The sequence below is a fragment of the Rhyacophila brunnea genome, unplaced genomic scaffold (assembly GCF_057557595.1).
Source record: "Rhyacophila brunnea isolate RB1 unplaced genomic scaffold, BYU_Rbru_1.0 scaffold_12, whole genome shotgun sequence".
Taxonomy (NCBI): domain Eukaryota; kingdom Metazoa; phylum Arthropoda; class Insecta; order Trichoptera; family Rhyacophilidae; genus Rhyacophila; species Rhyacophila brunnea.
The window spans coordinates 1,190,190-1,210,105 of NW_028232774.1; the positions used below are offsets into that span (position 1 = coordinate 1,190,190).

At 32.9% G+C, this 19,916-nt stretch overlaps 1 protein-coding gene across 1 annotated transcript in view; it reads right to left on the reverse strand.

The window, feature by feature from the left end:
• LOC147077623 (uncharacterized) overlaps nt 1-19,240 on the reverse strand; it is a 192,880-nt gene extending 173,640 nt beyond the window's left edge. Inside the window, exon 1 of the mRNA XM_085960611.1 lies at nt 18,839-19,240. Coding sequence (XP_085816737.1) covers nt 18,839-19,037 — 199 coding nt within the window. The 5' untranslated portion in view covers nt 19,038-19,240. The remainder of the gene's footprint in view (nt 1-18,838) is intronic.
• Between the last annotated feature and the right edge of the window lie 676 nt (nt 19,241-19,916).

The window sequence follows — 19,916 nt, forward strand, 5'->3', positions numbered from 1 at the left end:
TACAAAAAAAAAACACTAAATATACACATCAATTTTACTGCGTACAGTGTGGAAAACGCTACTGTAGAGCGTCACACTGCCTTTATCCTTAGAGATAGGTAGGGGGCCCGCCTAAGATTATAGCCTGGGGGCCCGCTTCAGGATGTGGGGGCCATGATTATGATATACATACAATATACAATTAGAATACCCTCGTGTTCCCATTAAGTTGTCTGCGCACATTTTCGAGAGAAGCCGTAAAAATAGGTGAGATTGTATCACCTTGGCGGACACCTTTGCCGATGGTAAAAATGCGAGACGGTTTGTGACGATTGTGTCAAAATTGCTGGGGGACTTAGGCGCGCACACAAGTGGGGCGTTTCGGGTCTTGACCCCCCCCCCAGAAATGAAAAAAAAATCTTGAAAATATCTTATTATTATTATTTGTCAGGACCTCATGACTAAAAATTGTGACCCGGATGATTTGGCTGTCAAATACCGTCTGAACGGATTGGCCACTGGAAGATCCGCGACACTCATAAACGAATGCAACTTTACTATCTAATTCTAGGGCATCCAATGTTTGCTTTAATATTTATAAACAAAACAGCACGGACGACACAAACGGACACTTACGATAGTAATAATTATGGCACGCGTATTCGATAACTTGTGGATGCGGCAACTCGCAATAACTCTTATGCCCGGTCCACACCGAAAACAAGTCGCGCGACAACTCGTTAAATTTTACGATAAGCATGATAATTATCGTAAAATTTCTTAAGCAATCATGATAATTATCATAAAATTTAACGAGTTGTCGCGCGACTTGTTGCCGGTGTGGACCAGGCATTAGGATAACACCATTAGTTATACCCACAGGCCAGGTGTTTATCGCCAGACTCAAAGTGCGTAGTATCCGGGTATGGGGAATGTACCTGAGAAAGTGTGGTATTTCACGGTTGAAGCGACGAGACGCTATAAGAACCTAGTAGAAGGAGTAAACGTGGAAGTCAGAGTGGCACCTGCTTGATTTTCTTAACTACGACCCCTATTACAATGGTGAGTTTCTTTATAAAATCGATTTTTTTTTATTTAGGAATTTAAATAAACAATATCACTTACTCAAATACCATGAAAATAAACAACCAGTATATATTTTTCCATTTTCATATTAGGGGGCGGGTCTCAAAAATAGGTATCGGTTAGCGTTAGCCAGAGCCTCACGTTTCTTTGAAACTGCTTGTACCCATATTATGTAAGTATGAGTATAATACCAATGTTAGGTTTTTATAAACCCAGGACTCAAAATGGACCGGAACGCACCAGAGCGCCGTTCCTGTTCATAAAATGTTCAATAAAAAATATCACTCCGTCTCGTGAAAATATTAATTTGACCGCCTGACCGAGATGTCATATACATTATACATAATAAAAAAAATCTAAGTGTATACAATTAGATAACAATGTTAATATTAACGTAAAATTATCGAGCGCTTCAGTTAGTCAAATTTTTCATTTCGAGCGCTGTGTAAACCTATTTATCTCTTGAGTATTTTATAAAGTGAAATATATTAGGAAAGCATAATAAACGAAAGTGCATACAATACAATATACCTAAGTCCTAATTTAGAATGATTTAAAAATTAAAAAGAAAAATTGCATGCTGTCAAACTCATACTTTTTCAAAATATATTAAGTAATTCAAATCAAGTAGTAAGCTAACTTACTCGGGTGGTTGACATTTTGCTTATTTTTATGTAATTTGAATCCAAATAGCTCATTTACATTTTTTATGTCACGTCAGATAACAAAATGTTTGCTAATAATAATATTGGAATGTATAAATAATAATATTGTCTTGTTTGCGGATTTAATAATAAAAATATTTTATTATTTTAAAATTTAAATAGTGTAAAATTTCACTGTGTTGTGAATTTTCTGATTGGCACAAAGAAAATGGATGGTAAGATAGTCGTATAGGTATACCGATAAAATATGTAGGTATAGATACCGCGCGGCATAAGCGTTGGACTATCATGCCGTGGGTCCCAGGTTCGAATCCTGGGTCTGGCAAGTACACATATTGTTTTTCAATATGTGTGTGAGTCAGGGTATGGACCTAATAGGTTGAGCAAGTGGTTGACATCCATTTCTCGTAAAAAAAATCTGTTAATACAAACCTCTACTCTGTGGAGGCCCATATGATCCTATTAGGATCGGACATGGTCGAAAAAAAAAAAAAAAAAAAAAATTAGATACTTCGATATGAAGATTGCAAATAAAATTTAAATAATCAAAGTCAGGGCTCGGATTCGATGTGACTGAACCGGAACGGGGTACCATTCCGGTTCAGTAGCGAACTAACGAATCTATGGAAAAATAATTTTACGCACTACTAGTTTTAACCGATGATTATAAAATTAGTAGTAGGTATAAACGTAAATAACCGGTTTAAGTTGATAATGCCACACTAAACAGAGTACACTGGTAAATTGTATAATAATTAATTATGCCGATTAAATACCTACACCTACTTTACATTGTTTTATTTAAATTTTACATACCTAACCTCTCTGAAAATATTTTAAATTTTTTACTACTTTTTTAAATAGATAAATAAATAAAACTACCTACATAAGTGTAAGGAGAGGAGACCATCACCTATCTATGTACTACATAACCTTATAGCAGTGGTCTTCAAACAGTGTTCCGCGAGTCAAAAAAAAATCGACAAATAAAAAATAGACTTCGACAAATTGTGTAATAAAATGTAATTATTTTAAGATATATTTTTCTAAGGATGGGATGGGGTTCCCCGAAAAAAACTTATAATTCTAAGGTTCCGTGAGTCGGCAAAGTTTGAAGACCAATGCCTAATAGGTATGTAAAGTTGTTTAAATGTTCTCATCCAAATGCAATACGTTTGTTCAAGATTGCGAAAAATCACTGTCAATTTTGATAATGATATATTAATTATTAATAGGTAACTTACCTAAGTATTAAGTAGGTAAGTAATTTGATGGATATATACCTACTTTAAAATATTAAGTAGGTAAATTTATTATATGTGCAAAGATTTAGTTCTGCGTCTTATGTAATATGAAATAAATATTACTTAAACCAATGGTTTTCAACCTTTTTTCGGTAGATGACCCCCTTTGTGTAAGTATAAGAAATAATATAATTACAAGATAAAAGGAACTTTTTATATACCACGTTTTTAAGTTTTCAGTTGAATCATATTAACTTGACAATTCTATATAATTATTAAAAAAAAAATATTGTACTTGATAGAAATACTGAATAAATATAGAATACTTACTGAAAGGTTATTTTGACATTTCATATTGATTTCCATAGTAACGCACGTATGTATTAATAATTTAGTTGCTAGGACCCCCTTAGTAACAATAATAACTTTCCATAAAAAACAGAATTAACTGAAAATTAATTCAATTCTGCTTAAAAATGGCTAAACGTATTAAAAGAATGCATTGTCGTCGTGTTCTGATATATTCAAAAAGTTTCAAATGTCTAGCTAGTCGGGAAGTTAGTTAAAAATCTTCAATCGTCCAATCTTGGACAAACAAGAAAAAATATGTACTGGACACAAGAAAAAATTAGTACTGGACAAACAAGAATACGAGCTAATAAAAACGTGGTAAAATCACGGCGCCCTAAAAATACCAGTGGGTTAGCCATTAACACCACGCAGTTTCTTAAATTTTGGAATCAATCATCGTTTGTTAGTTACCGATACCGAGACGTGGCATAGCTAGGCAAATGGTCGCTTGGTTACTATTTTATTGTCCCAAATGATATTTTACGTTAATTCATTAAGTACCTACCAGCTTTTTTTGTATTGTAACCGTGCATCAGCATATTGAATTAAAATTGTTCGTAAGTTATTCAACAATCTGCGCGCATCTTAGTAATTGTAACAGTTTGAAAACCATAGACTAAACGTATTTTTATAAAACAGTCATGCATTAAGTAAATGTCTACTCACTCTACCTATTAATAAAAATCGTTTCTTAAATAAGTGTCTACCTACGTCCTACAGTATTGCCGGTGAAAAATAAACAGCGATCTTTTTATTTATCATTTACGATTCGGACCACATTTTCTTTGCGGGGAATTTTCTATTTTTGACAAGCGGTAAATATTTTTTCGTTGCTTTTAGTCGGCATATTATCTGGGCTGCCTTGGATCAACGGAATATTTTTGTCATAACAAAATTAATATGCCTTCATCACGATAATCTATAAGCACATTATGGCACATTATGTAGGGTCCCAAAGGGAATTACAGGTAGGTAGATACTTATGTACAAATTATTAGAGTCTGCAATCACGGTATCCAGGGATCTCGATTTTTTGACCGCTCGGAATTAAAAATGTTGAAATCTCCCGAGATTAGTTTTTTTTTATCAAAAAACTTGATTTCTGGATAAAAACAGTTAAATGTACTTTTAATAACATCAAATATTATGAAATTCATTTTATTTTAATGTAAGTACTTAATATTTAATTTAACAGCCATAATTAAGTAGTAATTAGTACCTACTGATTAGAAGTTTGGAGATTATTTTTAGTTATTAAAGAAGCATAGAGGCCGATAGCTGGATTGGTAAAGCCCTCACCTAACCTGTTCAACGAAAAGATGTTAGGTTTGAGTCCCGCTAAATCGGCCTTTTTTCAGTAGGTACTTACATATCTATATTTTCCGAAGTCATATTTTTTTTATATCTAACAAAAAATTATGTCAAAATATGAAAAACTTTGTGCTGGTTTACTGTTTCTTTTATTTACAATAATTACATAATATAAGTACTTTGGCTAGAAAATAAATATTTGATAATACGTTTTCAAGTAAAAACATGAAAATATGTTCTTTTTAATCAATCCCGAAATCTAGGGATTATAATTAGTACCAATGAAACGATATAGTATTGTATGAATCGAGAAGTCGATCGCAATAAAATATTTCGGATGGAATCATTCAATAGGTCTCGTTATAATAAGAAATATAAGCGGTAGTGTCATACAAATGCCATTATTTATTTTGAGCGAAGGCCACCCCGCTATTATTGTAAAATTTGCAAAGAAACTTTGAACACATTTGAAGCAAGCATGTGCTTATGAATTAGCCTTGACACCCTTTAATGTGTTTTTTTTAAATAACAAAATGTAAATAATAAATAACGATACCAGGGCGCTGAATAGAGCACTTCTTGAACCGGCGCTGGCCAAAAAAATATGTTTATTTAGTAGGTATGCGAATGTCAATTAATGAATCATCAAAATATACATACGTAATATACTTTCTAATATTTATAATGAATAAAACAAATTCTTATTTAAGATAAGTAGATAAATTTCCGTCAATAAGTACCTACGAAATAAATATTTTTTCGAATTTTCGTTTAGTTATCAAATTTATAGTAAGATGGCAAAACACGATAATATGTCCATTTTTCTAAATTGTTCAGGGGAGCAATTTTAATCTTTGAATGAAATACAAATAATTACAAGATAAAAAGAACTTTTTACATACCACGTTTTCAAATTTTCTGTTGAATCATATAAACTTGACAATTCTATATACTTATTAGTAATTTAGGACAAATAAGGCAATTGTCAACAAATCATTTTTTTGCTATTTTGCAACAAACAAACAAATATGGAAATACTGAAATGTCATTTTGATTTCCGTAGTAACGCACGATAACTATTAATAATTTAGTTGCTAGGTCCACCCCCTTAGCAACCAATAATAGTGGATTGGATTACGGATTTCTTCCGAAATAACTTTTCATAAAAAACAGAATTAACTGAAAATGAATTCAATCCTACTTAAAGATGGCATTGGCATCGTGTTCTGATATATTTTAAAAGTTTCAAATGTCTAGCTACTCGGGAAGTTAGTTAAAAATCGATTGCAAGATTTTTTACTGGATAAAGATCCACCGGACAAACAAGAATACAAGCTAAGAAAAACGTGGTAAAAATGGACATACCTACCACACATTGACACAGCTTATTTCTCCCAGCCTATACGACTTAGATATACTATAATATTTTGATTTATCATAGATCTCGCTAAGACGAGTCTAAAAGTATACATATTATACTTGACTCAATTTACCAAAAAAAACGAACATTATATCATGTTTTGCCATCTTACTACAGAAATAATCTCGCAATATCGAAGAACTTGTGATCGTATATCTTTATGAGGCCTGATTAATTCATTTTAATCTGCCCTTATAAAATAAATATATGACCCTTACTCCACTTCAGGTGAATAAATGGATTTATTCATCTGAAATGATTCTATTTCTGAAATAAAATGTTGAAATTAAATATAATAAAATTAACTGAAATACAACTTTGGAGAGAGTCCATATAAATGCCTGTGCTCGCGATGGACGAGTGATAACTGGTAACGTGTCTGCTTGTGCAGTCGTGGAACTCGGGGTTGAATCCCGGGACTAGCATAGCAAGCAAACACACATGTGAATTTTGACATACCCGCGATACGAACCCGGGACCCTCGACATTTTAAGCCGACGCGGCAACCGCTCTGCCGTCGCATCGTGGGCGTTCATTATTATCGTAGAACTGTCTACTTATAGAAAACAACAATCTACCAACCGTAACACAATATTGAAATTTTTATGTGACTTTAAAAAACAGATCGTGGTTTTGGGAGGTGGACCAGAAAAGGTAAGTACACGTATGAATATATGTGTCGTGATATAGTTGAATAAACAAAAAAGTGGCAGTGGACTGAACTTATCGCTCGAAGACAATCACTGGAGAATTTCAAATAATCGATGGTACCCAGTGCTCGAAATGGAAAATTTTACGAATCGGAACGCTTGACAATTTCCAAAAATAGTGACATATTTATCTAATTTTATGTATATTTTATTAAAATAGGTTTGTTGTTTTGTTATATAACCCATCTAAATTATATTTTGTACGAGACGGAGCGATAATCTCGGGAATATTATAAACTGACGCTGCGCTCCGGTCCATTTCGAGCCCCAATGGTACCCAAGAGAAACAATATGCCGATAAGGCCAATGGATTGACGGAATAACATAGTGAATATTTTCCTACAAGTATTAAAAAATACGTTCAAAAACGCTTCGCCTTTTCCCTGTTGCAGCAATTCAATTTCTCAGTATCAACTAAAATTAATAAGTAGTATAAACGAAGGCCAAGAGCATTTAATTTGTATAGAATAATAAAACAGTGGTCGGGTCGCGCCATTTTGATTAATTATGGAACACTTTTAAGGTCGATTGTTGACCCCTGCTACCCAACTCGAGTAAAATATTCTACACAATTGCTCGCTCTTTAGTATAGAACTGCTTTGAAAATGTATAGAACACAACGGGAATAATAAAATTATTCTCCATTGTGAAAATGGTCATAGGTATGAATTTAATAATAAATTATAATTTAAAATTTAGTTATACGTAGATACTGTTTATATAGGTATAAGTATAAACATTTTAACTACTTAAATCAATCTTTACAGTGCGTGAAATGGAAAACTTGACGAACCGGTAGGGATAATATAAAATTTTCGGAAACATCAACTTCATTATTTGGACCGCAGATTTATCATTCCCGGTTGAATGATGATAATAATAATGTAATAATATTTAAAATAAAAAGAAATCATCCGTAGATGGGAAAGCAAAGAGTATTATATTTTGATAGCAGAAAGATAACACCGTCGCTTATCGCAATATAAATGATACAGAATATAATACAAACATGTACCTAAATACCGGTTATCTATAGTTTTATTGTTATGTTATCTCTTTCGGCTAAAAAAATGTGAATATTGTTGTCAGTGTGAAGTCTGGGAAATATAATTGTGTACGACAGGCATATCCAACTTCAAGTATGCTGTGTTCTACGATCCAGTATCAAAACTGGCAGTGGATCTACCACTCAAGTCGGATTTTTTTTTAAATTATGCTTCTTGTCACACCCCCAAATTGTCACCAATTGCGGGATGTCCTCTGGGGGTCTAGCTAGAGAGGGCGGAACCATTTTTGAGCTGACCGATAGTAATGGACAATGGTAAACAAATAAATACCTGGCAACGTTGTTTATCCGAACGCCAAAAAAAGGCAACGCCGCAATAATTGTACACCACTTTTGTGGTGAGACATCGCTTCCAGCGCTAAAGCGCTTTCCGCTGAAAGCGATATCAAAAAACGCTGCTCGCTGAAAGCGAACTCGAAAGCGAAAACCTGATTTTGCCGCGGCAGATGCTTCTAGGATATATCCATACTGTAAACGTAAAGAATTGTCAATCTCGTCCTTGTATTGTATACAAATGTAACCAAATAGTATTAATCAAATAAATATCGCCGTTTCGGCGTTAGTTACATTAGCGTTTTCAAAAATTCCAAGGTATTAATTTGTTCATTCCTGAAGTCCCAACAACAGACGATGTCCAGCAAGCAACAAACTGAGTGAGAAGAGGAAGCATCTTCGCTCTCGACTTGACGGGAGATGACATTCTCCTGTGTGGATCTCATTTTCTAGAGATAATTTTTTCAATGAGTATTTTTTTTTTACTGATAGTGACTGCAATTCCTTAATGTTTAAATAAGACTTAAATGAAACTGACTCACCAAATTATTATTCTGCTGTTCAAAGAGCCTAGTGCGCGATGGTAAGAGAAAACTACACATCAGTTTAAAGCAAAGGGAGGGGGTCACATTCGTTTCTCTGAAATACAAATACTTATACGACGAAGTCACGCGGGATTCCTGTGGAAAACGACTTTCACGTAAGCAGGGTTATGAAATAAAAATAGAAATGGTAAATGCTTTCCCATCAAATTTTCAATGGAATCATATTACATTACAACTGTCAACATTACAATAAAATTATCAAGATTCAATAAATTCATATTATGGTGCGGTTAAAGTGTTGGATATGCCTGGTGTATGACATAAGAGGAGAGTGTTCTGTTATCGGTCGTTATTATACTCGAAACTGAAACAATTATGATATTTTCACATAAATATAATAATATTGTTATTATTTTATTTAATATCACATGACAAATTTCATATTTCTGTTGAATTGTATTCCCAGTAGACATTAAATTTCATCGCTCGAAAGAATTTTATTGAATTGATATCAGACTGTATGGCATTTAGGTACATCGTATACATAATATGTTATATATATATGTATTAATATCAGTGGCGTACGGTCCATAGATGCTGTGAATGCAGAGCACCCCCAGAAATATTCGTTAAATTACCATGTATTTAATAATAGTTTGTATTTATTTCGCGGTAACATGCTATAAATTTTCTATATTATATACTGCTGCTTGAGACTTCACGGTTGGTTTTTATTGTCCACGTTATTGTATTTACTTAAGAAAACAAAACATTGTGGACATAACAAATCAAAATTCAGGACATTCACGACATTATAACGAATATTACATAAGAGAGAAAAAAATAAACAATTTTATACAGTAAAATAAACTTTCAAAAACAAAATGCATAGTAGCACAAATGTCCAGGGATCGCATTGACTAGTCTTACACCCCTCACTAATGGTGCCTGACTCTAGGAAACAGTTCTGACCCAAAATAGGTCATGGCTGCGACAACGTAGGTAATTGACAGGCGCATATAAATTTAAATTCTTTAGGACGTTAGCATTGGAAACCATCCCTCGTGATAGCAGGCAAAAATGTCTCAAGAGCAGAAGTGACCTACGAGATTCAAGAGAGAGAAAAGTAAGCATAAGCATGCCTTGTAGAAAGGCAGTCGGAAAGTAATCGTTACATGAATTATTGAAATGTCTCAAAATAAAGACATCGAAGAAATTTTTTCTGGACGCGCTCTAAAATAAGCTTGTAGTAAACTTCATAAGGACTCCAGATAATAAAGCCATATTCAAGAATACGACGCACTATGAGACGTGGAGTGTACGTATGACATTTGGATTCTTGAATGGTGTCGCACGATGAATCATATATGGTCACTAAAGATAACGAAGAGTCAAAAATTATGGCAAGATCTTTCGCCTCTCTCTATATAAGTAATCTATAATATTATGAATATTATGTACACATATTTATAATCTCGCACCTCCACCACTCCACAAAACAACACACCATATTACCCACGAAGATTATATTAATTACTAAACCTCAAGTAGATAATTTGTAGAAAATATTAGTCATAATAATATGTGTTTTTCAATGTGCTGTGATGAGCGGTCTCAGTGATTGCAGGTGGGCCGTTTGTGACCTCCAATAAAGTTGTTTTTTCTCACGATATAAAAAAGTTTTTGAAAAACGACCATCCCAGCTTAATAGCTAATTTCAAAAATACTTTCAAGAAGATAATATGGAGAAGTTCACGTGTATTCAAGGCAAACAAACAATACTCAATAGTCATATTACGACGGTAGGGATAAAATATGACAAACAAATTCATTTACTGCGCGTGTTAACTCATTTTTTACAATGTTTTTTTGTATGTTTGTTTGTCCGGTGGTTGTTTGTCCAGTACAAATCTTGCAATCTTAACTAACTTCCCGACTAGCTGGACATTTGAAACTTCACTAGAATATATCAGAACACGATGCCAATGCACTATTTTAATACTTTTAGCCATCTTTAATCAGAGTTGAATTCATTTTCAGATAATTCTGTTTTGTATGAAAAGTTATTTCAGAAAAATCCGTAAAAAGTAAAAAACTATTATTGGTTGCTAAGGGGGTGGTCCTAGCAACTAAATTTTTAATATATACGTGCGTTACTATGGAAATCAAAATGAAATGTCAAAATGACATTTCAGTATTCTATATTTGTTTGTTTATTTGTTTTTTATTTACTTCATATCAAGTACAAGTTTGAGCATATTGAGCATAATAATTCAACATAAAATTTAAAAACGTTGTATATAAAAAGTTCTTTTTACCTTGTAATTATTTATTCGTAATTCTTAGAGTGAGGGAAGTAACATAATAGAATGTCCAGATTAAATTTCGAACACATTTTTTTAAGTTTATCTGCCCTGTAAGCCTCCCCTCCCTTGTAGAGGCCTTGATCTCGATATTATGATGATCCGTGGATTAGATATAAGATATAAGCTTTCTACTTTATTGCATATAAAAAATATTTCAATCCATTCATCTTACTGACTTATGAATCTTATGATTATAAATTACCGGCATAATGTACACACAACACAGTTGATTGTAAGTGGTATTACGAATATTTGCGATCGTAATAATATGTGTAACGTAATGGTGGTGGCATTTTCTGATTATCTAGACTTGTGTGTGCGTAATAAACAGTGAATACTTCTAACGATATAATATTCAGGTTGATAAATTGTTTTTGGCAGCTGTTTATTATAAAGAGTAATAAAAGTTGAACTGCCGCGGGCCGAATTGAGCGTTTGCAAAACAGTTGCTTTAAGTTTAAACAATTAGTCATCATAGATTTGGTTGTGTGATTTTATTCAATAACTTAGCACCGGCAGAGCTATTCTAACATATAACTCAACCAGCGCTCTAAATGCAATATTTCACGAATGGGAGCGCTTGACAATTTTTCGAAAACAATAACATATTTATCTAATTAAATTTTATGTAGGTATATTTTATAAATAGTGTGTTCAATGTTTTATTATATTATGGTCTAAGCTCAGACGGTCAATTTAAAGTCTCCACGAGACGGAGCGATAATCTCAGAGATTTCGTGAACGTGAACTGCGCTCCGGTCCATTTCGAGGCCTGCATTCAACTCCCAAAATCAATAAAAAAAATGATAAATATGCTGTATCGTATTCAAGACAGTTAATAATTATTCCGGGATGTAAATTTTCATCTGTAATGTTTTTTAACACGGTCGCTCTTGATCGTGTTATTTTAGAGCGAGATAGAGTACGACAATTACATATTGAAAGTTGAGATGCACCGATTTTGAAAATTAATACTAATATTGCGATACTAACGCCTCTAGTGTCGTTCAGAAGTTTTGCAACATATTTTTTTAAATACATCACACTGCCACGGCAATGTCTTACTTGATTCCAAATACATTCGACAGAATCTCCAACTGGATTATGTAACTTCAATTATTGTAGATACTCGACCGCCTTGTATACGGAATTGTACCGAGTGATATCCGTGTTATTTTGGATCAAGAAAAATAACCGGAAACGTGTTACCTTGTTAACTAGTTACAATTGTCATCTTTTTATTAATTATTAACCTACTATTTTCTAGTCACACACCACCTATCTACCTGTGGCGGATATTTCCTTATCTTATGAGAATTGCATTGTTCGGGAGAACCACATAGAATTATTTAAGTAACTAAATTAATACCTAATACAAAATAAATATAAGAAGTGTATAACTATAAATAGTACATACTTGAAAGAAAGCAGTCAATTAATTTGTACATACGAGAAGAAACGATCCGAATTTCAGCCATTTCAAACCGGTCTGGTCCGGTGGCGACGAACATAATATCTACAATGCGAGCCCTGACTGATTGTCAAATATTGAAATGACGTCCCTCCATTTTTGCATATAATATGACAATGGGATGACGTTGTTGGGTCCAAAATGACTATATTACCACCGAAGGCTCGTGAATATACGGAAGCCCGTAAGGGGAACTAACGGGGGTTCGTAGATATAAACAGACTGCCATCATTGGACTGTAAAGAAAAATAGATTGTAAAAAATACGCTTTTTGTCATGGAATGCAGAAATATTAACATGGGCGTTACCTTAGTTAGTACCAAAGAAACTAATGGTACAAAATAAATAATCTATTTTATGTTTACAATTTGCAAACAGCAACTAAGATAAGAAAAATAAGAATAGGCAGCAGGGATCGCCAACGCGGTGCGGTGCCCGCGGAGGATATTACATACTGCCCACATTAGCAACAAGTTGCTGGCAACCTCAATAAATTTCGATTAAAATAATTTTTGGTTAAACAAATTTTGATAATTATCCATGAAATTTAATGAGGTTGCCAGTGTGGACACGGCATTAGATGCACCTTCCCCAGTGTTGTCAACTAAAATATTTTAGACAAAGGAAGACTAGAAGCAATTTGACATATTACCTACAAAATAGGTACTGTATACTTATTTACATTCTGCTGTTAAAAAGTCATATTCTCTTATAGGTGCTTACCTACTTTACATAACTTAAATTTGTTCTATGCATAGTAAAAAAATGTCGTCTGTGGTACAATTTTGTTTTGCATATATACGTAGGTACTTATTAGAGGCGTGTGGTGATGTTTGCTCTTAGGGATACTGTTGAAAAATGATATTTATATACTATTACTAGGTATATGGTAATGTACACAGAACAGATAATAAATAGAATTCCGATTGGCGATATTGAATACACTACATTTTGATGCAGGGTTTTGAATGTGTGAGTGTCCTACGAAAATGAAACAGAAATTTTTTTAGGCCAGTTTCAGGCTACTAATTTGCCACCGGTTGTCGCTATGTATCAAACACACATTGACAAAACCACATATCAGATAATAAATAGAATTCCGATAGGCTATAATTACCAATAAAGTAAATTTTGAAGCAGGGTTTTGAATGTGTGTCCTGCGAAAATAAACCACGCATTATGCACGTGCAATACTGCAGTATTAAATGAGCTTCGATGCATAAACCGAGAGCAGTTGTCAGTATTCGACGTATGGCATATTCTTGACACGTGTTTAAGTTTATCCCGGATTATTCCTTACTCGAGATCGGTTACCTGCTACTCCTTCAGTTCCCATTATATCTGAGTTCCCTGGTAATGTAACTAGTAATTTGAATTTTGGCGAGCGGCCGATAAAAAGTAAAGTGTGTGGTATTAAGGAGTGGGAGCTCTGCAACGATTTGAAAATATTACGTAATATTAATAATAATAACACTTAGAAGAACCACTTGTAGTCAAGTAAAAAGTTCTACACAACTGCACAATGAAATGCATGATACATTATTAAAAATCGCTTTATCGATTATTTCTGGGTATGCTACGCATCTACAGCATCTATTGACCGCACGCCACTGTTACTTATACATTTAAAAATATACTATATATTTTTTTAACTTTAGGATTCAGTAAAATGCATACTTACCTAATATATTATTTTTAATTTAGTGATTTTTAAGTAGGTAATGTAGGCAGTTAAGATCCGCCATAAATAGTGCACATTAAACTTTTTTAGTCATACCCATACGTATTTGTTTTTTTTAAGTAAGACTACAATCTACAGATGGTGTTAGTTATTATAAAAATCAATTAAACCATGCCTAAACCATAATAGTTTTGGTATACTTTGGGACTTGGGCGATACAACTAAATTGTGCACACTTTTTCATTCATACTTATATGTTTTCTTACAATTACACATACCTATTGTTGGTCCATTTTTTTAATTCATTAAAACCCTGCCTAAACCAAACTATAATAGTTCGAAAATAATATTTTACCTATAAAATATCCAAAGTTATCTATGATTTAATTGCATAATTTTAGATATTTTATAGAAAGTATTTCTTGACTATTATCTATTATTTTCGCAGGGTTTAATTGAATTTTAAAAACTAACCAACACCATCTGAAAATTGTAGTCTTATTTCAATGAAAATAAGCACGTATACCCGCCCGACAAAGTTTAGTGTGCACTATTTATGGCGGATCATAACAGCCTACCTCCACCCTTCGCCACCGGCGCCTACCAGGGATAAAATGTTAGCGACATTAAGTAGGTACCAAAAATTAGTACTTACTTAATTATTATGAAAGATTTTTATTATAATAATATTAAGTAGGTACAGAGAGTATTCAAATACAGGTAGGTACCTATTATGTTTTCTTTTCATATTACCCACGTATGTCTAGATACCAGTGGCGAAGGGTGACTTTTTGAAAGAGGTAGGCTGTGGTAGTAACCATGCATGTCAGATATATTTGCGGGAAATAAGAAGATAACCCAATATGAATAGGTACGCTAAAACGTAGAAATTTCAAAAGCTTAATTGGTTTGTTATAATTAGTTCATAAAACTAAGCAATTAGCTTGAATTACTTATGTATTTTCCTAAACATTTATAAACGTAACATACGCTCAAAATATATTACCTATCATGTATGAAAATATCCGTTGTTGTATATGTATTATGTTCCATAACAATTTATAATTTGACCCGTAAAACTAGACATTTTAAAATACTTCTATATTTAAAACACAGACTTAGGTAGGTACAATATCAGATATCTAAATTGTCTAACGAGTGAACTAATGAATAAATAAAAATCACGAGATAAATTATTTTATATTTTTATCAATACATATTTATGTGATTTAATGGCATAGAAATTATTTTTTTAAATTATCTTTTTATTAATTATTTTGAATAAATGCGCTCTCGCGACGCAAGCGCTAACGAAACAGCTTGCACATTTGTATGCGGGACGCCAGACATTTTGAAATTATGAGAAAAAAACTTCATATTGAAAAACCCGTCGATTAACGCAAAAATAATCCTATACAATATGTGAAGTGAAACGCGGCGTGTTTTATTTTTTTAAACTTTCAAGAGATGCCATAGATGGTGCTTATTGAAATATGGGAAAAGATCGTAAAATTATGACAATTAAACGATAAATGTCTTTGGGGCATATTGAATATATTATTATTTGTGATTATATAAATAGTTAATATGAAAATAAAACTATTTTTCTTAAGAAGGTAGGCTTTAAATAATCGCCTAGTATGGAGTCTTCGCCACTGCTAGATACGTATCTTTTCTTTTCTCAATTTAATACCAATAATGCTAATTTTAATAAGGGGAATATTAATATGTATGTTATTCTCAAATAAACTTTACTTATAAAACGGCTGATAAACCGATAAGATAACAATATTTATTGTAATTACGGTCTGGTGGTGGCATAATTTACATAATAACAATATTGTTTAAATTTAAATATTCACTGAACAATTAATATAAATATCAATTAATAATACGTATTATATTGAATTATGTAAAATGTATACAATTTGCCCGGTACCGAAACTGACCCAGTCAATACCAGAGGCAGTCCTTTGAAATCTCAGGTCGTGACCCATAGCAGGGTCAGAGAGAGGCTGCGAAAGGTCACAGGGGTCCTGAGGAAACGAAGAGCTGCCCAAGCCATATGAATACTTTAACATAATAATACTGCAGTTCTGCAGTTGTTTTGTAGAGATAATTATATGAAAACGCGTCCTATATTAAGAACACTGTTTAAATTTAAATCATGTACCATATTATTATGAAGTACTTAACAATTCTTCACAATATAATTATATTATAATTATTATATTACTATGTCGTGTTGTATAACAGTCGAGGAATTTAGATAGCCAAGTCTGAACTACGATCACATAAAATATAATATTATCTATTATCATGAAAAAATATTATTGCAACCGTTGTTCTTTTAAAATTGAAAATAAAGACATTTATTTTTATAGATGTCCGTGTTCTTTTAAAATTATTGATTTGTCGTTTGTGACTAGGACTTCATGGCCCCACATTCTGAAGCCCCTTGACCAGGATCTCTGGCAGGCCCCTCTACCTATCGCTAAGGTTTAGTTTAGGCAATGTGATGCTATACAGTAGCGTTTCCCAAATGGTATTTCACGGAGCCCATGGTTCCGTGAGGTAAAATAATTATGGGTATTCCGTAAGTACTTATATTTGCTATTAAATAAATCCACTTAAATTATTGAGTTCTCAACGTCATAGGTACTATGAAGCACTGATCGCGACTCTTTTTTGTGGTAGCCAAGTAAGATGCGACCCCGCCATATTGAATAAATAGCTATTTTTATAAGAGTCAGGAAACACAATAATAAAATAAAATTCTACATGTGAATTATTATTTAAATAATTATTAGTCTTGGAGTAAAATAGCGCTGCAGGCGATGTGTGTATTTCCCTTAGCTGGTCGACCCGCCACACCCGCCCCCAGGCTACACCCCCCCTGTCACCCCCCTCCTTGTGGGGGCCATGGACTACTTACTTACTGACATTTTAACGAATATAATATACCTACGTTGACTAATGGCATTGTGAAAATTATTTTTAATTCATGGCAACAGGGAAAACGACTTTTACCAACGTACCTACATACATCAATTTATTTGTCAGGCCCTAATGAATTAGGGGGCTAGGAGCCTCCTATAATAAATCATGACGTACCGACACTTCACTATCTAGAACAGTTGTTCTCACGTGAAATTTAACTGTGGCCGCACGATTGACATTGACAGTTCTATGGAAACGTCTGGTGGCCGCACCAAATTTCACTTTTATTGTGATTGAAAAAATTAAAGCTAAATTTTATTTAGTACAATAATATCTATTTATTTAAAAATAATGCAAATGGAAGTTCCTCAATGCGAGCCAAATGGATGCTTCTAAGTTTACATCTGTCAACTGACTTCAATTTTTTTTATGAAGCGCATTATACTGAACGTTCTTTCACAGTATAAATTAGTAGGAAAAATCAACAATATGAATAAAGCAATTTTTGCGAATTCTTTGAATTGACTTGATTCTTGGTCAACGTATAACTTCGACCAAAATTATTGAACCGTGGTATTATTAAAATGGTTTTTTATTATTATATTTTTATTAAAAGGACTATTTCACACACGATCTCATCACAAAAACATATTATTATGGATCATTTGAGCGTGGAAAGAATTTTGAGCACGTCATGTGTATTCAATTCAACCAATTTCATAATTTCATAAATAAATTTTTGAAATATTATTCTTTAAAAGAGCGCTGGTGGCCGCAGCAAAATCCTCTGGTGGCCGCACATGAGAACCACTGATCTAGAATACCTACATCATTTAAATCAGTAGGTAGGTACATAATATTAAAAGGTACAATATTTAAATATCCCTACGTAACTGGTGTGATGTTCTTTATAAAAAATTAAATGTAGGTAGGTACCTACATATCTGGATATTATATTATTATTTTTTGAAATGTGGCAGAATTTAAATTTGGAAGGCCATAAACAAATAATAAATTAATTGACAGTTTTGAGAGTTAACGAGTAATTATTATTTGTATGAAGTAGGTAATATTATAGGTAGATAATGTTTAAATTTGCTGTTGTAGGTATATTTTCATTATTTAATAATATTTACATAGAATAAGTAATAATATAAATACCGATATTATAATCTATCATTATAATATGTAGCTCAAACATTATTTTAATGCGTAATCCAGTTTTATTCTTTTAAATAATATTCACCCATAAAAATACCGGGTAAATGCGCCTTTTAGACCAAACCTAAGCTAATCTAACCTACCCCAACCTAATATTACCTAATATAATCTTAGTTTGTGATAATGGTGCATCAAAATGTATAAAAATTTAAAATTTTCAATTAACGATTATTGACCGACAGAAAAGGGTATTTATTATAATTTTATTATTATTGTATACCTACATGGAATAAATTACTGTTTTCGTTAAAAAAAACATTATAAAGCTCATGGCCACCTCTACGGCACAATTACCAAATACCGAAATTGCCCAATTTGATATGGCATACACTTAAATATATTTAATTAAGTATGGTGTTTTGAAAAATATTATAATATTTCAATATTGCTATGTCAAATTATAGCAATTGCGTATGGTGATTTTTTAATGTTATCGAAATGTGTGTAAAAATATGGATTTTTTTTTATGGTGTGTAATCATAACACAGCAAAATAATCATTGTATTTACCATTTCGTCTGCCAAAGGGTCCCAGGAACGTCGAGTTCCGTCCAATGACATTGTCATTGATGTATTTCACCAGCTTCTCTGTGTCTTCATTCTTCGTAGCGTCAAGGGAAGTGTTCAGACTGTCCCCTGACGAGAAATCCTCTTGCATGGAGCAGAATTTGCTTCGCAGGCCATGCGGTTTTTTAGTGACAGTAGACATATTCTCACAATAAACATTTAACCACGCTCACAAACATAATAATAACGAATTAAAATACGTGTTTTACACCCACTGAACTCTGTTTTATTCAATAAAATGTCACACACGGCTTGTTATCGACGATTATTTTGTACGAGCGCACGAAATGTCACGAATGGTTGACATGCGAAAGCAACTCTCCTCGCGCTAGTTTGAATCCAACTGGATATTTTGCTGCCGAAATTCAGTGTTGCCATATTTTCAAAGTGGAATTATAGTACAGAGCCCCCAAAATTATAGTATTTGGCGAAAAAATATAGTACGCGTTGTCATCAGTTGAAAATGTATAAGTTTTTTGTTTCTCAGAAAAAAATAACAGATAATTTGAGAATATCCGAGACCCCTTTTATTTAGGTACCTTTTCCGACCAAAAATGCTTACCTACCGAAGAATTCAAGAAATTTCATTTTAAACGTTTTTCGAGTATTTTTTTGAAGTTATACTTCTTTAGACGCGTTTGGAAAATCAGATTTGTGTCTATTTTTGTTGTGTATTTTTGGTGTGTGACATGTAACACATAATTTATTTTTTCACACGAAAAAAATCGCGCTCGATTAGATTCGAACCACGATTGTTCGGTTATCAGCCGAACGCACTGCCACAGTATGATAATGCAATCGTGACGATTATACAGTATAATATTATAGTTTATTCCGTTGCCTAGGCAGCGAATTTATTATTATATGTACGAAGAATTCTTCCGTTGCTTCGGAAACGAATTTGTGATTGTTGGCCAAAATAAAATTAAAACAACGAGAAATAATTAAATTTTGAAAATGGTGAAAAATATTCTTTCGCGTTGTGAATTCTACCTACTCCTTTTTATATGTGATTACCTGT